At 47.1% G+C, this 19,761-nt stretch overlaps 1 protein-coding gene across 1 annotated transcript in view; it reads left to right on the top strand.

Annotated features, from left to right (window-relative positions):
- LOC115482360 (Golgi integral membrane protein 4-like) overlaps positions 1-19,761 on the top strand; it is a 70,401-nt gene that overhangs the window by 30,656 nt on the left and 19,984 nt on the right. The window contains exon 5 of the mRNA XM_030222090.1: positions 5,531-5,681. Within this exon, the coding sequence (XP_030077950.1) occupies positions 5,531-5,681 (151 nt within the window). The remainder of the gene's footprint in view (positions 1-5,530; positions 5,682-19,761) is intronic.

Below are 19,761 nucleotides of genomic sequence, written 5' to 3'. Positions count from 1 at the left end.
ATCAAGGTCTAATTTAGTTGACGATTGTCGGCATTTAAAGAATTGCAGGCTGCCGTTGGCTGAATTTTGATACAGTTACATTTTAATGCAGCTCTGTTTTTCCAGGATTCTAAATGGTTTCTTGAGGTCACAGTCGTGTCCTGACCTTTTTTTTTTTTATTATATAGGTCTAAGTGCTCTCTTGAGATTTCTCTCTGAATGTAGATGAACTCTTAAAATTCCTTCCAGCCATGTCTCCTCAGATTCCAGATTATCTTTTGTGATTCTTGTCTGTCTTTGCTTCTCTAATTGGAGCATTGATGCTTGAAAAAATATTTCCTTTGCGTCCAACAGATCAGTCCAGGACTTATGGGTATGCCCACTGACCAGTGAATGGAGACAGAGATCAAAAGTAGTTCCTTGTTATTTGTCCCCTTAAGGGTATCACACTTCCATGGAACGTCAATAGTTCTATGTCTCCAAGTGGATGGACAATGCACTAACTGTACACTTTCTGGATTTCATGGAGAAGTTCCTGAACCAGTTTCAAAACTGAGATTCAGTTGAGCTGGGGGTACCTTTTCAAGGTTTGGGCTCCATTCCTCTGATGGATTTTAGTGGTTTTTATTTCTGGAGCCGGGATACAGTTCAGTGGTTCTGAGCTCCCTCCCCTCTCTTCCCATTCTCCCTTGGCCTTCCTCACATTTCTTTTCTTAAGGCTTTGAAACAGAGCAGTGGTATTTGTCGCACAGATCATTTATCTTTGTTGTGGGTAATTTTCCCTACGATTTCTCCCCACCATCTTTAAACTGAGTTCTTTTCTGCTGTTTCCCACTCCTTTATTTATTTTTGCCTCTCGACAGGGTGCTTGTCAGATTTCTTGCCTCTTTGGGCTAGGTTTTCGTGCATAAATGGTGTACACACGTTAAATGCTAACGCGCCCATAGAAATGTATAGGCACATTAGCATTTAACGCGCCTTAGATTTACAGGTGCGTTAAAAAACGCTAATGCACCTTAGTAAATGTACCCATTTGGTCCTTATGATAAGTAGCCTTAATTCATAGCCTTTTTAGTCCAGTTCTTATCAGTGGGCTGGATATTTATTTATGGACTGTTGCTCAAAACATCTAGAGGTGATTAGCGCTATACTAGCACTGGCATTGGTGAGCGCAGAATGCTCAGAGGGCTCTAGCACTGGAGACACTGTGTATGCCAAAGATTAGCACAAATAGCATGCAAATGTAGTTAAATGGATGTTAATGAGATCATTTCCGAGTGCCTCGCAATGCTCGGAAAACCGCGCACAAAACAAAGCCACACATACTGCTGAAAACCTAACGCCAGCTTGGAGCAGGTGGTTACGGTGTTTGAAGAGAAGACTTTTCATGATTCTTTCTTTAAAATCAGTTGGGTTTTTTTTTTGTTTTTTGTTTGTTTTTTTTTGGAAGTGGAAGAAAGCCCACACAAGCCTGGAAACGCTGGTACTAAGAAATAAATGTGTATGAGTCTGTACAAACCCGAAGGTGAAAGCACACATTGGCGCCTGCTTCCTGTGCTTAAATGTAAGCTTTCCAAGTAAAAAGAAAAATTTTGAAAAGTTTGTATTTATAGTTAAATCTTTTTTTTATTAAGTGCACAACCAGTATACCAGATGACCAACAATAACACTCCAGAATAGAACAAGATTACAGAAATAAAAATACAGGGCAAACAGCAAAGGTTAACGCACTTGGGTATTTCACTACAGAGTACCCCTTCCCCATCCCTCCCCCCAAAAGCTGGCGCCAAGCATGTCCCCTCCCCCTTGCTTTCTCTTTTAGAGCACACATATCATTTGAATACCATTAGCTTTGAGCATTGGCTGTTCTGGTGGCCTGTTAGAGGTACTGCTCTTTGCCGCAGTGTGACAAACTGCAGGCCGAGCCTGGTGTCAGGTGAACAGTTTACATTTTCTCGGATTGTTCTTAACCTGCCACTTTTAATCTTTAGTGCTTCAGCAGCCCTGTTTACTTGTCGGATCAGCTAACTGAGGGGTCCTTTTACCAAGATGCGGGAAAAAGGGCCCGGCGCTAGCAGCAGGGGCTGCTTTTCCCGCATTCCAGGACCCTTTTGACCGCAGCAGGTAAAAAGCTCCCAGACACACATGGCCATGTAGTAAGAGAACTCTTACTGCATGGCCATTCGGCGGGGAGCCCTTACCACCACCCACTGAGGCTCCCGTGCTAACCCGGCGGTAGCCAGGCAGCACGTGGTGATGCTCGATTACCGCTGGGTTACTGCCACCCAAGCCATTTCTGGGGATTTTCTTTTTCCTCCAGAAATGGCGCGTGCGCAGGCCGGGATAACTAGCGGCGGCTTCGTTGGGCCAGCGGTAGTCCCGGAAGAGCGAGCGGTAAGCCCGCTTTGGGCTTACCGCCGCTTTGTAAAAGGGCCCCTGAATTCTTTATCTTTCCCCAAAAAGTGTACATTTACCGCTACTAGCGTATCTTGACAGCTACAACAGTGTTTAACTCTTTGTCCTATTTGGACTCTCTATGTGAGAGTATCTCTTGGATCAAAAGTCTATCTAGCCTTGTCTTTTTCAAGCAGCATGTTTTCTTTTGTGGCTGGTACTTCCCTGAATTAGGCCACGTGTCCTGTGAGCTGAACTTGCAATTATTTTTCTGGCCTATATTGTAAGTAGGACACGTTGATTGATTTATTTTCAGAGCTAGGCACTTGCTCTGTATTCTCCTCAGCATCTCAGTTGTTTCCTCTCTTGAAGTGACTGTGGCTGTCAACTTAGTGTACAAAGAAAAAAGAGACAAGGGGGGGGGGGGGGGGGTAGACCAAATGTTTATCCAAGCAGCAGGTTTATTAATAAAAGAGTTCTAAAAGTACAATAATTCAGTTCCAAATACTTCACGCAGTCCTGCATTTCAGCGCTAACGCACCTTCTTCAGGGGTCAAATGAAAAAGCTCAGCCACTGATGATAAAAACACAGAGAATCCAAAATACTGCATCACACTGAAACGTGATGAGCACTGGTCAAATCGGCACAAAGCCAAGTGCGTGTCCACTCGGTGCAGCTAGAAGTGCTAAAATAACCGGCTTGTATAATCAGCATACATTAACGTGGTTTGATTCCTTGAAAATATTTCACTTATTTATTTGTAGGTTTTTCTTCTGAGATATGTTGGGCCAGGGCCAAGGTGGAAAAATCAATTTCCTGCTTTGGTCTTGTTTGTCCTTAGTTGGTGAACAGTACCTTTTACTAGATAATAATTTCTACATTTTTAATATGAGTTCTAGTCTCAGAAGCTATATGCTGAAAGCTGTGAGGGCTCCTTGGTTCTCTTTTGCATAGTAAAATAGTAGATGATAAGGACCTGTACGGTCCAGCCAGTCTGCCCAACAAGATAAACTCATAGCATAAGGTATGATGTGATGCTACATATGTATACTTCAAGGTCAAGTATGTATACTTGATCGTGATTTATTCTTGCCATTTTCAGGGCACAGACAGTCGAAGTCACTAGCCTTATTCTCCAGCTACTGAAGCTGTCATCGAATCCCACTCCAGCCCATCCAAATCTCTATTAGTGTTAACTACTGATAATGAGTGCAATTAATTTCATTCCAGTTGTTCGATATAATATATGTGCTAATACAACTGCAATCTCTTTTCCACCTTTATTTAATTTATTTTTTATTTTCGTTTTTGCTGTTACAAATATATCAGTTACCTTCTCTTTTACAATTTCCTTGTATCTGCATACGCTTTAATTCACTCTCATTCATTCCTCTTATATCCACTTGTCTAGGGTGGAAAGCTTGTTATCAAAGTTTTAAACTTTTCTTAATTTTTTCAATTTTAATCCACGGAGGTGGTACTTATCCCTTTTACCCTCAGTATTAATTAAATTGCACCAATGTGCTCATGATTTTACACTTTTCTAAGTCTCTATTTTCCATAACGTTCATAACGATATTCGCTGAAGGTAATCAAGATATTGGGGCTTACTTCTTTAGGACTACAACGGAGGAGCTCGTTGGGTCCTATCAGCAGTTTGAGAACTATATCCACAGTCGAGAGGATTCAAGATTTCACAGAGGGAATGGTAAACGGAGACGGTCATAAATTATTGTGGAAACTCCACGGAGAAAAGTCATCACTACCCCCAGGCTTCTTGATTACCTTCAGCGAATATCGTTATGAACTTTATGGAAAATAGAGACTTAGAAAAAGTGTAAAATCATGAGCACGTTGGTGCAATTTAATTAATACTGAGGGTAAAAGGGATAAGTACCACCTCCGTGGATTAAAATTGAAAAAATTAAGAAAAGTTTAAAACTTTGATAACAAGCTTTCCACCCTAGGCAAGTGGATATACAGAATGTAAGAGGAATGAGTGAGAGTGAATGAAAGCGTATGCAGATATAAGGAAACTGTAAAAGAGAAGGTAACTGATATATTTGTAACAGCAAAAACGAAAATAAAAAAAAAGGTGGAAAAGAGATTGCAGTTGTATTAGCACATAATGTATATTAGTGTGGGATTATTTTGAGAAGGGGTGTCCTGAACAAAGACAGTGAAATTATAGTACAAAACTGAGATCTACAGATCAAGTCTGCTAAGTGTGGTACCCTCTGTGCTTTGTGGTAATTTTATTTATCTATTTTTTTGGATTTTGCTCACACCTTTTTCAGTAGTAGCTCAAGGTGAGTTACATTCAGGTACACTGGGCATTTCTCTGTCCCTGGAGGGCTGGTAATCTAATTTTGTATCATTTTAAATTAGCATACAGTAAGCAAAAACATTTTTACTTTTTTTTCGTTGTTGTTAAATTTTTTTCCATGCAGGATTACCATGTGACTTTATCTTTTATAAGATTTACTACTACTGTTCTGGTTTTACCACAGTTCTTTTTCTGGGAAAATCAAAACAACAAGTTCCAGCAAGCATTGGTTCAGCCTGCATTGGGAAAAAAATGGAGCCAGTGGCAACTTAGCAAGATATAGATCACATAAAATTTGCATCTTTCAAAATCGCTTACTACTTTTTGGTTCAGTTTTTCTCAGCCCCATGGTTGAGTCAGTGGCGTTCCCAAGTCGGCTGTCACCCGGGGCAGAGATCACCGCTGTGCACGCCAGCACATCACCTCCACCCCTGGCACATCACCTCCAACTCTCTTCCCCCCCCCCCCCCCCCCGACGCATTGCTCTTACCTCCTGGGGGTGCTGGGAGCAGTTGCACGGCTGTCTGCTCTGCCGGTTCCCTGCCTCAGAACAGGAAGTAACATTAGAGGGAACAGGGAACCGGCGGAGCTGACAGCCAGGTGGCTGCTCCTTGCATCCCATTGCAGCATGCACCCGGGATGGACCGCCCCCACCGCCCCGCCCTCGGTATGCCACTGGGTTGAGTGTTTGTTTCCTGAACTGCCTTGTAGGAGGAGAGAGCTGTTTCTTGGGTTTTTGTATGTGGGGGAATAAAATCATGGGATTGGCTAAGAGGAGAGACCGATATCATTCCGCCTGTCTGACTGGTGCCGTTTTGCATCCTGCCCAGAACCAGCATGATGATGTGAAGAAGCAGCTGCTGGACATGCAGGTGCAACACAACAGCCTGAAGCTGGAGCACAGCAAGACGGTGGAGGGCCACAGCCAGAAGTATTCCTTGATGCAAAGGGAGAAGGAGAATGACGTGGCCAGCTTACAGGGTACGTGATCCCCACTTTTACTTGTGCCTCCACTAAGCCTGGAGATTTTCAGTTCTAGCTCCCTCCGTTCTCCCCCCCCCCCCCCCCCCAGCTTAAGTTGTCTGTGTGTGTGCGTGTCTGTGTGTGTGTATGCGTGTGTGTGTGTGTGCGTGTCTGTGTGTGTGTATGCGTGTCTGTGTGTGTGCGTGTCTGTGTGTGTGTGTACGTGTGTGTGTGTGTGTGTGTGTATGCTTGTGTGTGTGTGCGTGTCTGTGTGTGTGTATGCTTGTGTGTGTGTGTATATATATATATATATATATATATATAAAACTCAAGCCTGAACTGAATAAAATCTAACTCTCTGTACTCGACTACCAAAGCCTGCAATACCACTTTATCTCTTCCGAATATGAACTCTTTATACTTGATTGCTTAATCTACTATATCACTCATGATCTTTAATGCAACACCACTTGTATCTCTCATTCCGGAATGGCGGTCACCATGACGGAACAATGTAAGCCACATTGAGCCTGCAAATAGGTGGGAAAATGTGGGATACAAATGCAGCAAATAATATGTGTATGTATATATAGGTTATCCTACTAACTGGACCTGTTGGTGGGAAGTGAAGCCTTGATCAAACTTGAGAATTGCTGTCTTAATCAAAGGCATCTGTAACCAAACTCCCCAGGCCATTCTAGCCCCTGCCTCCTCCCAGCAAATGGATTCACAGCTGTGCTAACTCTGTACCTTTCCTTAGCAAAGATCCCTTGAGAGAACTCTGTGCAGAAGAGGAGACCTGTCTGTACTTTCCAGCTCATTTCTGCTTGAGCGGATGACTGAAATTACTTTTTTAACCCTTGGGCTACTGATTACAAACTTACGGCCTTTCGGTTGCTGATTTCATCAGGCCTGCGATGACATTAGAAAGTGATATTATAAATCAATGGGGTTAACATTAAAAGCGATGTATCCAGCCAGAAATGGCTGTTAGCTGGTTAAATCACCTGTTTGGGGCTAATCGCTAATTTTCAGTGGCACTTAACCGGTTAGTGCTGCTGAAAAATAACTGGTTAGCACCAAATTGAAAACCGGTTATTTTGGGGCATTCTGAGGGCAGAGTCAGCACTTAACTGGCCAGGTTAACCGCATAAATAGGACAGCGTAAAAGTCAGTCCTATCTTTATACGGTAACCTATAACCAGTTAGATGCTGAATATCGCGCTTATCCGGCTATGAGTTTGCTAGCTCTGGAAACCCAGAAATTTAATACCGGCATTGAATATCTGGGTTTAATGCTGGCAGAGTCCACAAAATGCTGATCACTGCCAGCTGAATATCTGGCCCAATATTAATAACTATGTGGGGTATCATAATGTGAGCCCACTAATTCTCTGTTTGTGTAGCTGAAACTTCAGGTGATTATAATCATTTACCCCAAGTGTTTTTCAAAGCTTAAGAGCTAACTTTAATTTTGAAATGCAGCAATGATGATGCGTGTGTCCCAGTAACTGTAGGCGGGGGCCTCAGGCAGCACTCTTCGGGGAGTGGCATCTTTCTACTCTTTGGGGAGTGGCATCTCTTCCTTCCCTCCTTCCTCCATCCTGTTCGTGGCTTTTACCTGTTTCATCACGTTCCAAACCCAGCAGCGATTCCCATACGCTGCCCTGCCGCTGGCACCCGCTTCTTCCCTTTACTGCGGCTGCCTCTCTGATGTGTCTTCCTGTTTCGTGTATGGGGATCGCTGTTGGGTTTGGAACATGACGAAACAGGTAAATGCCGCAAACGGGCTGGTGGTAGGGAGGGGGAGGCATCTCGGCATGGGGTGGGGAGTGGCCTGGAGTGGGGGGGGGGCTCATCTTAGCTTCACCTCAGGTGACGACTTGCTTTGGACCGGCACTGACTGTAGGAGAGGGAACCCGAAGCACACCACAAACAAGCAACAAACCAAAAACATTACAAGGAGCCTTCAAGAGTGGGGGTGTCAACTCAATATTTTTATAATTAGACCCAACATGATTCGTGTTTCGGCGAAACTGCCTGCATCGGGGAGTCTGGCAATGGTCACAAAGTCCAGTTATGTCCCAGTGTTTCGGTGAATAAATTGCCTGTGTAATTGAACTTCTGGAATTACTTACATAATATGTTGTTCATATGTTTGCCAACATCTTTGATTTATATTTATTGGTGATTGGGACCGTCACTTCATTTATAAGTTGACTTAGAAAGTGACCATCTCATTGATAGACATGGGCTCCAGAAAGAACACAGTCTATGCATCCATTGCCACTTCTTTTATGTCTTAATACTGAATATAAACATTGGATTTTAGGCAGCAGGAGCCAAGGTTTTAAGCCTTTGTGTATAATGTGATGACAATACCACTAAAGAAGAAAAAAATCCTAATTTAAAATTCCAGCTGTCAAAATAAATCTACTTCATTGGCATTTTCTGAAGCGTCAGCCCAATAAAAAGCTTTTTTTTTTTTCCTTTTTTTTTTTTGTATATTCCGTCCTGAATAAATGAAGTTGCAATTGCTCCAGCTGCAGCAGTAAATCTTCCCTGTCTGCAGAATGGGGAATGTGTATGACATATTCTTGGGAGCTATGAAAGGGGATTACAGCCTGCCTTGTGATTTAAAGGCTCTGGGGGTCAAAGGACTGAATGAATTTAGCTGGCCAGTTCCCTTTTATTAAATCTGACAATCGTTTCTCATTTCACCAAACGATGCAGTAGTGAAGTGGTTGTATTAGTCCACTTTGAATGCACAATCAAATTTTACAAATGTAAAAAGTAATATAAGATGTTACACTCCTACTGAACTAGTTTTAGACATTTCTTGACTAGCTTTCGGCAGTTACCACCTCCTGCCTCAGATTCCAAACACAATATGATATTTAACCATCTCTCTGACCTCATGTGCAACTTTCTTTAAATCAGTCATCTTACTTTCTAACTCTTCTTACTTTCTTACCTATCTATATGTTCCATCTTTGCTTATACACTACACTGTCAATTAAAATGTTCTATTACCTGTGTACTGTGCCATACTTTGTATTAGTTGAATATTTTTACTGCTGTAATTGTCTATTGCTCATGTTTGATTTATTCTTACTGTACACCGCCTTGAGTGAATTTCTTCAAAAAGGTGGTAAATAAATCCTAATAAATAAATATGCAGGTCAGAACAGGGGCAGACTGAGAGTGATCGGGACCCCTGGACAATAAAGGTCATGGTCCCCTAATGTATCCACCATATATTATTAGCTATTACTAGTTAGGGGAGAGTGGGGCCCTCCGATAGACTTATCAGTCCACCCCTGGGCTGGAGTAAGAGCTGACATTGCTAGAATTACAAGTGAATCATAGATTATGTTTAGTGTCTGACTTTGTTTTAACCAATAGACACCTTGATGCAAAAAATAAAGTAAGAGCCTGATATTCAGCCTGTAGTGATTTTTAAGCCGCTGACAGCCGTGGGCTGAATTAAACCCAGATATTCAATGTCGGGCCATGTCCCCGCTCTGGCATTAACTATCCGGGTAAATGCGACCACCTGGAAGTTAACCAGTCACCAGCCAACATTCAGAATGGTGCTCAGCCCACAGCCTTTTTGCTGTCTATCTTTATGCACTTAACCGATTAAGTGTCAGCTCCACCCATGTTTTGCACCCGGACCGCCCTGACACTAACTGAACAGAGCCGCAACGGTCAGAGACCCTATTCGGTAGCGCTACCCGTGCCGCTGAATATTGGTGGATGGCCAGCTCAGCGGGGTTTAACAGGGCAGGAACCTCTCCTGCCCAGTTAAAGCCCTTTGAATAGTGGACACCAGGAAAACATCCCCTAGTATTGTCACCCCTCCTCTGGCTTGTCTTATTTCTGTTCTGAGCAAAGTGACACAGATGTGCAAATTTAATGCTTCCGGAAAAAGTACCCAGCAATTGCACCTGCAGCGTGAAAACACAAACACTGATGTTTTGAATCCTTAGAGAACCTCTAATTAGCTGGAAAATAAACATCTAAATTAACAATTTATGAACGCCTAAGAATAGAAACCCTATCTGCATTACAATATTAGATTGTAAGCTCTTTGAGCAGGGACTGTCTTTCTTCTATGTTTCTGCAGCGCTGCGTACGCCTTGTAGCGCTATAGAAATGCTAAATAGTAGTAGTAGTAATATTAACGTGAAGGGGAAGAGAGAACTCAACTTGTATCTAATTGCATTGCTGTCTCTAGCTCTGATCAGCTAGTGAAGAAATGTGTTAAGCTTGTCCAAAAAAAAGGCATCATTTTATTTCTTTGCTGGTTAACTTTTTATTTCTGTTCATTCTATCAAGTAATCCTTGATATCCTGTTTAGAAGGAATGGTTCTGCAGAATCTTAGCGGAGATCGGGTGGTGACGCCGGTAATTGGGGAAACAAAACAGGAGCTGGGCAGACTTCTACGGTCTATGCCCTGATCTTGACTGAATAGATAGGGATGGGCTGGAGTGTAAATTTTAAGGGACTTCGACGTTAACTTCAGAACTTAGTACAAGAACAGTACTGGGCAGACTCCTACGGTCTGTGCCCTGAGAAAGGCAAGGACAAACCAAACTCCGGTATACATATAAAGTATCTCATACCATGTAAAATGAGTTTTTCTTGTTGGGCAGACTGGATGGACTGAAAGGTCTTTATCTGCCGTCATTTACTCTGTTACTCTGTTACTCTGTTACTCTTTGGGGTTCTACATGGAATGTTGCTACTAATTGGGATTCTACAATCTTGTAACTCTTTAGGATTCCAGAATCTTCAGAACTTTTAGTACCAGAACAGTATTGGGCAGACTTATAAGGTCTGTGCCCTGAGAAAGGCAAGGACAAACCAAACTCGGGTATACATATAAAGTATCACATACCATGTAAAATGAGTTTATCTTGTTGGGCAGACTGGATGGACCATACAGGTCTTTATCTGCCGTCATTTACTATGTTACTATATTTTTTTTTTTAAATTTTATTTTGGGTGGAGATTTTTGGGGAGAGAAATTGAACATTAGACCTACAGAATAAGTGATTAGATAATGAGATTTGTTATAGCACCTTTCTGTGGTACAATCAAAGTGCTTTACATTTATTAAATGCAGGTACTTTCTCTTGTCCCTAGTGGGCTCACGATATGGTTTTTTTTGTAGCTGGGGCAACGGAGGGTTAAGTGACTTGCCCAGAGTCACAAGAAGCTGCAGTGATGGGGAGACACAGCACATGATCATCTTCTTCATTTCTCCCTCCCTCCCTTTGCTGCTCTATAGCCAATGACAGGAGACAAGAGGAAAACCCCGCTTTGTGATTGGTTGGTTGTCTTGTAATCCTGATTTTTACTTAGGAACAAAAGCGGTGATTTTTCACGAGCAGCTTTTGTGGTAATTCTTGACGATTTTGCAGAATAAAGCAGACAGATGTCATCCGGCTTAAAAAAAGAAACTTTTTCCTGCTGGCTGTTTCAGCTGCATTCCGGTTTGCTGTGGTACACATCAGGGACGTATCTGAGGTTCAGCGGTAGGGGGGGCAGGGGCTAGAGTGAGGGGGCACATTATAGCCCCCCCCCCAGCCGATGATGATGACGACGCCCCCCCCCCCCCACACCGTCAACCCTCCCCCGCCGTCACCTACCCCCGCCGAGGTCCGCTTCCTCCTGCCTGCCGGTGCCTTTTACTTCAGCTGGCGGGGGACCCAACCCCTGCCAGCCCAGCCGAGGTCTTGTTTAAGTTTTCTTCCTCGTGCTGTGCTGTTGAAAGCTGCATCCCTTCCCTTCCAGTTTTGGACAGAGTCTGACGTCGCAGCACGTTGTACGTGCAGGACGTCAACGTGCTGCGACGTCAGACTCCATCCAAAACTGGAAGGGAAGGGATGCAGCTTTCAACAGCACAGCACGAGGAAGAAAACTTAAACAAGACCTCGGCTGGGCTGGCGGGGGTTGGGGTCCCCCGCCAGCCAGGGCCGCCGAGAGAGGGGGACAGGGGGGACAAAATTCCCCGGGCCCGGGCTTCCGGGGGGGGGGGGGGGCCCAGTGCCACCGCCGCAGTCCGGCCCGCCCGCCCTCCGTCGCTCCCTGGCATTGAACTTAAGTGCCTCACCTTCGAAAGCACAGCAAGCAGCGGCAGACCACTCCTTCCTTCCGTGTCCCGCCCTTGCGGAAGTTACGTCAGGCGAGGGCGGGACACGGAAGGAAGGAGTGGACTGCTGCTGCTTGCTGCGCTTTCGAAGGTGGGGTGCTTAAGGTCAGTGCAGAGGGCCCGGGGGTGGAGAGAGGGCCCGGCCCGGTGGCGGGTGGCCCGGCGACCTTGGGTGGGAGGGGGGCTCGGGGGCAGCCTTGTCCTGGGCCTGGCCCAGTCTCTTGGCGGCCCTGCCGCCAGCTGAAGTAAAAGGCACCGGCAGGCAGGAGGAAGCGGACCTCGGCAGGGGTAGGTGACGGCGGGGGAGGGTTGACGGCGGTAGGGGGGGTCCAGGGCGAAATCCGCGGGGGCCCAGGCCCCTGTGGCCCCACGCAGATACGCCCCTGGTACACATCATTTTGGGCTGCAGAAGAAAACAGCTTGAAATAGTGAATGGAGAAAATCTAATAAGAACTGTAGGAATTGGGTGGGGGAAGGGGGTCTGCTAGCAGCTTTTGTGTGATCCTTTCTGAGGGTCACTCAGAGTGGAGGACTAGCAGGGGTCAGCAGTCACACTCATGAGAGGTCTTTACTGCTTCCCAGAGCCTCCTAAAGAACACTGCATTTCTCATTTAATTCTTCCTCCCCTGTATGCAAAATACATTGCCAGTTTAAGTTTCAGAGACCTTCATTAATACATCTGAAGAAGTGAACTGTGCTCCTCTTGGGCCTCAGTAAATCTGTTTAGTTCGTAAGGTGCCTCCAGACTCAGTCTAATAGCAGAAAAAAGAAAGATAAACGACATACAAACATGGTTGCCTATCCAGAGGCATTTAAGATGAGGTATGGAGTGAGGTAGAAGGGTATCTGTGTCTCCCTGCACAGCTCCCGTGGGACATCATTGAAAGAAATATGTTTGGCAAGTCGCTTGTAGGGAAAAATGAATGAGGCCTGGACTGTGCCCTTAGCAAGGATTTGTGAGATGCGAGAGATGAGCTGGAATGGGAACAGTGGGATTCTGGCCAAAATCTTCCCAGAAGCTGCTGGCCTGATCTGTTCCTTAGAGTTTGAGAGGCTGTAGTTGAAGTTGAGACTGCGAGTGGCGCAAGCTACACCTTAGTGGTTATGAGAACAATTGTAGAAAGGATCTAACTGACTAAGTGAACAGCTACCCAGCTAGATCCCTAGGACTGAAATCGACCCCTTGCTGAGCAGGAAAACATGGCTGCCTAGTTCCATTAATTGTGCGTTGTAGACTGATAATGATACAGCACTACTAAATATAGGTAGGTTTGCTGTTGTCATAGAGGGCACTCTTAAATCACATTGAGGTCCACTCACAATTATTTATAATGTTTACCGTTTGTTAAAAAAAACTATTTGGAAAGATGTGAAGGGTGGTAATGGCGTTCAGCGTTATTGAACTTTTATATATCTCCCCCTCTTCTTGGAAGCCATCTTGTGGAGTCCTGCAGGGGCCTCCTTTTCTCTTGCACTGTGTTTAATATGTTGAGAAGTTCCTTGGATTATATGCTCCCATCAGGTGGTTGCAAGGTTTTCACTTACGCAAATGACATAACTGTTGTTACCTGTGGGCAACACGCCTACCGATACCTGGTGTGATATTGCAAACTGTATGTGACAGATGGATAGCACATCATTTCTTAAAATTAAATAAAGAGGAGACCAAATTTTTATTGATTCCTCAGCAACCCTCCAGACCGGTCAAGACGCTTGGGTTATGCATGCCTACCAGCAGAGGGAGACTGAGAACACTAACTTCAAACTGAGTACATATAACCTGTGCTAGCCCTCTATCTCCAGTATTTTCTCAGTCTCAGCAGAGGGTAGACATGCAGCCTGTGCAGCTTGTCCGGTCTGGTAGGAGTTAGGTTCCGTGTTGTGAGACTAGTTAATTTTCAGTTATTTTCTGGGGATAAATTGGTGAAAGAACAGTTAATCCCTGTGCCTGGAACTCTGTGGTGTGCAAGGGGTTGGTAGGTCCGGTGGGGCCTGCCATTGTCCCCTCTGGGGTGTCACACCCGGGTGGCCGGGTCCCTCCCCCCGACTGGCTCTCCCGTTTTGGGCAGCGTTGTGCCTCGGCTGCAGTGTTAATCCTGCAGCCTTGAGTGCCATTCAGATTATAGCAGCAGGGCTCAAATAAAGCTTAAAAAAAAAAAAGCACACCTCGTGTGGAGAGCTGCAGGAGCTGCACTCCGGTGTTTCCGGAGTTGTTCAGCCGGGCTGGGAGAGCTGAGCCTGTAATTAAGCGCCGGTGAGTGTTGTTTCCTTTCCTTTGTTTTCGCCGGTTGTTGGGATCAGCTGTTTTCTGAGGCGCGAGTATGTCGGGGAAGTTGCTTCGTTGCCGGCTGTGCGCGCGTCGGGGTGTTGACGCGGCTGGCGGTCCCTGCCGGTTTTGTGGAGAGCCCAAGGCCCTATCCCTTGCGCCGCCGGTGTTAGCAGCGGAGGTTCCTTCTGCGGGTTCGCAGGAGGTTGGTGCGGCTCAGTTGGGCGCTGCAGCGGCGGTCCCGATTTTGGCGGGAACCGCCGCCATCTTGGATTCGGGCCTTTTGGGCGCTGAGACGGTCGTGGGGCCTCAGTCTCTCCCGATTTCGGGTCCCGCTGGGGGGGAGGCCTCGGGCAGCATGGGGTTCCCTCCCGAGTTTGTTTGGAGTTTGTTTCAGGCTTGGAAGGCGGGCCCATCGGGTGCGGAGTCCCTTAGTCCAAGATTGGGGGGGGGCTACCGCTAAAAGACCACAAGTGGAGTGTTCTGAAGAGGTAGAGGTCTTTTCTCCTCCGGATTCTGAGGGTGATTTTAGCCCCCTGGAAGAGGAGGAGGGGTCGGTTGCAGGGCAGGATGGGGACCTGTCTTTGCCTGGGGAAGACCCCTCTGTGGTTAGGATTTTTCACAGGGATGAATTATCTGAGCTCATTGAGCAGGTGTCCGCCACTTTAAGGTTTGATCCTGCGGCGGCTCCCATTGGGGATGGGAAGCAGGTGGATCCTTTGGTTAAGGGGATCAGGCGGGTCTCTCGTTCTTTCCCTATGAATGCGGATTTGAGAGATATGATCACGCAGGAGTGGCATTCGCCGGAGGCTCAGTGTAAGGTGGCTCGGGCTATGACCAAGCTCTATCCTATTCCTCAGGAGGACAGAGAGTCTCTCAGACCCCCGACGGTGGATGCCGTGGTGACGGCAGTGACTAAGGCTACTGCTATTCCAGTGGATGGGGGGGCCCGCGTTGCGGGACCCTCAGGATAGGAAATTGGAGACCTTCCTAAAGCGGAGTTTTGATCTGTCTGCCTTGGCGCTGCAGGCGTCTGTTTGTGGAGGTCTGGTGGCTCGGGCTTGTTTTCGCTGGGCTGAGAGGCTCCTGGATAGCCCGCAGGCTGATAGGGCTTCTCATGTTCAAGATCTGGCCAAGTTGGAGATGGGGTCGTCGTTCTTGGCGGATGCGCTGTACGATTTGTTGAGGGCCTCTGCCAAGAACATGACCTTTGCGGTGGCGGCTCGGCGGGCCCTGTGGTTGCGGGGCTGGGTGGCCGATGCCGCCTCCAAGACTAAACTTTGTTCCCTTCCTTTTAGAGGCTCTTTGCTTTTCGGGGAGGAATTGGATAAGTTGGTGAAGGGTCTTGGTGATGCTAAGGTCCCTCGGCTTCCTGAGCTTCGTCCCAAGGTGTCTAAGGGGGCAGCAGGGCGGGGGCGTTTTCAGGAGGCTCGGCGGTATCGGCCCGGTAGGTCTTCTGGGGGGACTAGGGGTCGGTTTTTCCAGAGAACCCAGTCCTTTCGAGGTGGCCGTCGCAGGGGGCGAGGCTCCTCTTCGGGAGCGTCCGGTACGTCCCGTGTGTCTCAATGATGGTTTGGGGACCCAGCCTCTGGTTCGCGTGGGGGCTCGCTTGCGCTTGTTTTACCAGAGGTGGGTCCAGATCACGTCAGACCAGTGGGTCCTGCAGATAGTGCGAGACGGGTACGCCCTAGAATTCGACAGTCCCCTCTCCGATTTCTTTCTCGTGTCTCCCTGTCATTCAAGATACAAGGCAAGAGCAGTACGGACCACTCTGTCGCGTCTAATCGGTTTAGGGGCGGTGGTACCTGTTCCCAGGTTAGAAAGAGGTACGGGCTGTTACTCCATTTACTTCGTGGTGCCCAAGAAGGAAGAGGGTGCCTTCCGGCCCATTTTAGACCTCAAGAAGGTCAATGCAGCTCTAAAGGTTCCCTCCTTTCGGATGGAGACATTGCGCTCAGTTATTGTAGCGGTGCAAGAAGGAGAGTTTCTGACGTCTCTAGACCTGACAGAGGCTTACTTACACATCCCCATTCTAGAGGCGCACCAGCGTTTTCTTCGCTTTGTGGTCTTAGGGAGACATTTTCAGTTTTGTGCGCTTCCTTTCGGCCTGGCGACTGCGCCTCGCACCTTCTCCAAGGTGATGGTGATGGTGGCAGCGGCGCTGCGCTTGCAGGGCATTTTGGTTCATCCGTATCTGGACGACTGGTTGATTCGGGCCAAATCAAGGTCAGAGAGCGAGGAGGCCACCGGCCATGTGGTGACCTTCTTGCAGTCGCTCGGTTGGGTGGTCAATCTGGCAAAGTGTCACCTGGTGCCTTCCCAGTCCCTGGAGTATCTGGGAGTTCGCTTCGACACGAAGAAGGGCCGGGTGTTTTTGACAACTCCTCGCATCTCCAAGCTGCAGGGACAGATCCGTCGGCTCCAAGCGCAGAGAGCGCCTTCGGCTCGGGCGTATCTTCAGGTGTTGGGGCTGATGGCAGCAACAATAGAGGTGGTTCCTTGGGCCAGGGCCCATATGAGAGAATTACAGAGAGCTTTGTTGTCTCGTTGGTCCCCTCAGTCTCAGGACCTGGAGGACAGGTTCCCTCTGTCGGGGGTTGCCCGTCGCAGCCTTCGCTGGTGGCTCCACTCTCCGAATCTAGCGAAGGGCATGCCGCTGGACGCTCCCAATTGGACGGTGCTGACCACGGATGCGAGTCTCTCGGGCTGGGGAGCGCATTGCCTGGGTCAGGTAGCCCAGGGACGTTGGACGTTGGAGGAAGCATCTTGGTCCATCAATCGCCTGGAGACTCGAGCAATTCGGTTGGCTCTTCGCTCCTTTCACAGCCTGTTAGAAGGCAAGGCAGTCAGGGTTCTTTCCGACAATGCCACGGCCGTCGCATATGTAAATCGGCAGGGGGGAACGAAGAGCCAAGCGTTAGCTGTGGAGGCGGCGGAGTTAATGTTGTGGGCAGAAGCTCATCTTCAGGGTCTCTCGGCGGGCCACGTGGCAGGGGTGGACAACGTGAGCGCGGACTTTCTAAGCAGGCACACGTTAGACCCCGGGGAGTGGTCCCTCCATCCCTCAGTGTTCAATCGTCTGGTGTTGGAATGGGGTCGGCCGGTGCTGGATCTCATGGCATCGGCCGACAATGCTCAGGTCGCTCGCTTCTTCAGTCGTCGAAGAGATCCTCGGGCCGAGGGCATCGACGCGTTAGTGCTCCCGTGGCCGACTCAACAGTTGCTCTATGTATTTCCGCCGTGGCCGCTGGTGGGCCGCGTGGTGCAGCGGATCGGGCGCCATGCAGGTCTAGTGGTTCTGATTGCGCCCAATTGGCCTCGACGTCCGTGGTACGGAGACCTGGTTCGGTTATTAGTGCAGGCTCCGATTCCGTTGGGGCCCAGGGTGAGATTGGTCCAGGGGCCGATCGAGATGGCCGACCCTGCTCCATTCTCGCTTACGGCCTGGCTCTTGAGAGGCTCAGATTAAGGAAGAAAGGTTTTTCGGCCAGGGTAATTGATTTGCGCTCTCGTAAGAGGTCTACTTCTTTGGCTTATGTGCGGGTGTGGCGCATTTTTGAAAACTGGTGTCAAGAGCGGGATTATGTTCCTCTACGTGTTTCGGTCGCGGAAGTTTTGGAGTTCCTGCAGGACGGTCTTGACAGGGGGCTCTCGCTCTCTTCCCTGAAAGTGCAGGTTGCAGCGTTGTCTTGTTTCCGTGGAAAGATTCAGGGGTGTTCCTTGGCGGCTTCGCCGGACGTGGGACGGTTCTTGAAAGCTGTCAAGTTGCTTCGTCCGCCTCGTCGGCCGACGGTTCCGCCTTGGGATTTGAATTTGGTCTTGGAGGCTCTGGTAGGCCCTCCGTTTGAACCGTTGGCTTCCATCTCGTGTAAAGATCTTACTTTAAAGACAGTGTTTCTGGTGGCCATTACTTCGGCGCGTAGAATTTCGGAGCTACAGGCTTTGTCTTGTAGAGAGCCTTTTCTCTCCTTGGCTAAGGAGAAAGTGACTTTGCGGACAGTTCCTTCGTTTGTTCCTAAGGTGGTATCCTCCTTTCATGTAAATCAGGTGATCTCGTTACCAGTGTTGGGGGATAGGTCTGGTGATCTCTCTCAACGTCGTTTGGCTAAGTTGGATGTTCGACGCATTTTGCGGTCGTATTTGAGCAGAACGCAGGACTTCCGAGCGTCGGATCGTTTGTTCATTTTGTTTGGAGGTCCCAGAAAGGGGGAGGCGGCTTCCAAGGCTACTCTGGCTAGATGGTTGAAGGAGACTATTGCCTCGGCGTATTTGTTGAAGCGTCGGGCAGTTCCCTCGGTATTGAAGGCACACTCTACTCGGGGGGTAGCCGCCTCTTGGGCGGAAAGTAGTTTTATTCCTCCGCAGGACATTTGTAAGGCGGCGGCGTGGTCGTCCATTCATTCTTTTGTAAAGCATTATAGGATTGATGTGCAGGCAAAAGAGGATGCTCGGTTTGGAGCGGCTGTGTTGTCTTCTGCTTTTCGGTCCCACCCTTAATGTGTCTACTGCTTTGGTACTTCCCAAGCGTCTTGACCGGTCTGGAGGGTTGCTGAGGAAGGTGAAATTAGGCCTTACCTGCTAATTTTCTTTCCTCTAGACCCTCCAGACCGGTCAAGAACCCGCCCTGTCTCTTATCAGAAGTATTTTTCAGCCGTGTCAATTATCAGAAGTATTTTGAGCCGTGTTCTGCTATGTCTGTTTCATTTTATATTCAGTATGGTCGGAGAACTTTCTTTGACTCTAATATTTTGCAGAGTGGGACGCCTGGGCGTTTCATCTGTTTAAGCACACTGTTGGTGTTTAACTGTTAGTTTTCCAGGTACAGGGGTTTTATTAGTTTCAGAGTTACTGTTCCAGGGATTTGTTTCTCTGCTTTGCTAAGTGTATACTGGAGATAGAGGGCTAGCACAGGTTATATGTACTCAGTTTGAAGTTAGTGTTCTCAGTCTCCCTCTGCTGGTAGGCATGCATAACCCAAGCGTCTTGACCGGTCTGGAGGGTCTAGAGGAAAGAAAATTAGCAGGTAAGGCCTAATTTCACCTTGTTCAAGCTGATCAAATTTGGAATGATACTGTTCTTCAAGTAGATGACTTAAAATTTAAATTTGAATCTCAACTAAAAATTTTAGGAGTATTGTTTTAATAGTGAACTTACACCAGAGCTGCAGATTTCTTCTTTAATTAAAAAGATCTTTTCTCTTAATGAGAAAACTGCGTAGAATTGGATGTTTGTTGGATTCTCAGATGTTTCAACTAGTGGTCAAGCGTTTATTTGTCTGGTAATTGGATTATTGTTTTATGTTGGTAGCACTAAGATTGCAGACAGTACAAAATACTGTGACTAGGTTGACTTTTTCAGCCCATCATTTTGACAGTTACGCCACTGTTGAGATCTCCACATTGGCTTGCAATCATGGCACGAATTGAGTTTTAAGATCTATACCTTGGCTTATAGATTATTATTTGGTCCAGCTCCAGTTTACCTAAGCTGTATTATGTGTTCCTCAGATCTGCTAGAAACGTTTTAATCTGCTTTTTTCCTAATCTGAAACCTTATCATTTGAAAAGAGCTTTTTATTCTACTCTCTACTATCAAGTTTCACATATCTGGAATTCTGTACCAATTACTATAAGGAAAATATGTTCTTATCTTGTGTTTAGGGAATGTTTAA

Source organism: Microcaecilia unicolor, chromosome 13 (assembly GCF_901765095.1).
Source record: "Microcaecilia unicolor chromosome 13, aMicUni1.1, whole genome shotgun sequence".
In the NCBI taxonomy this organism is placed as follows: domain Eukaryota; kingdom Metazoa; phylum Chordata; class Amphibia; order Gymnophiona; family Siphonopidae; genus Microcaecilia; species Microcaecilia unicolor.
This window is presented reverse-complemented; position numbering and strand designations above follow the sequence as displayed.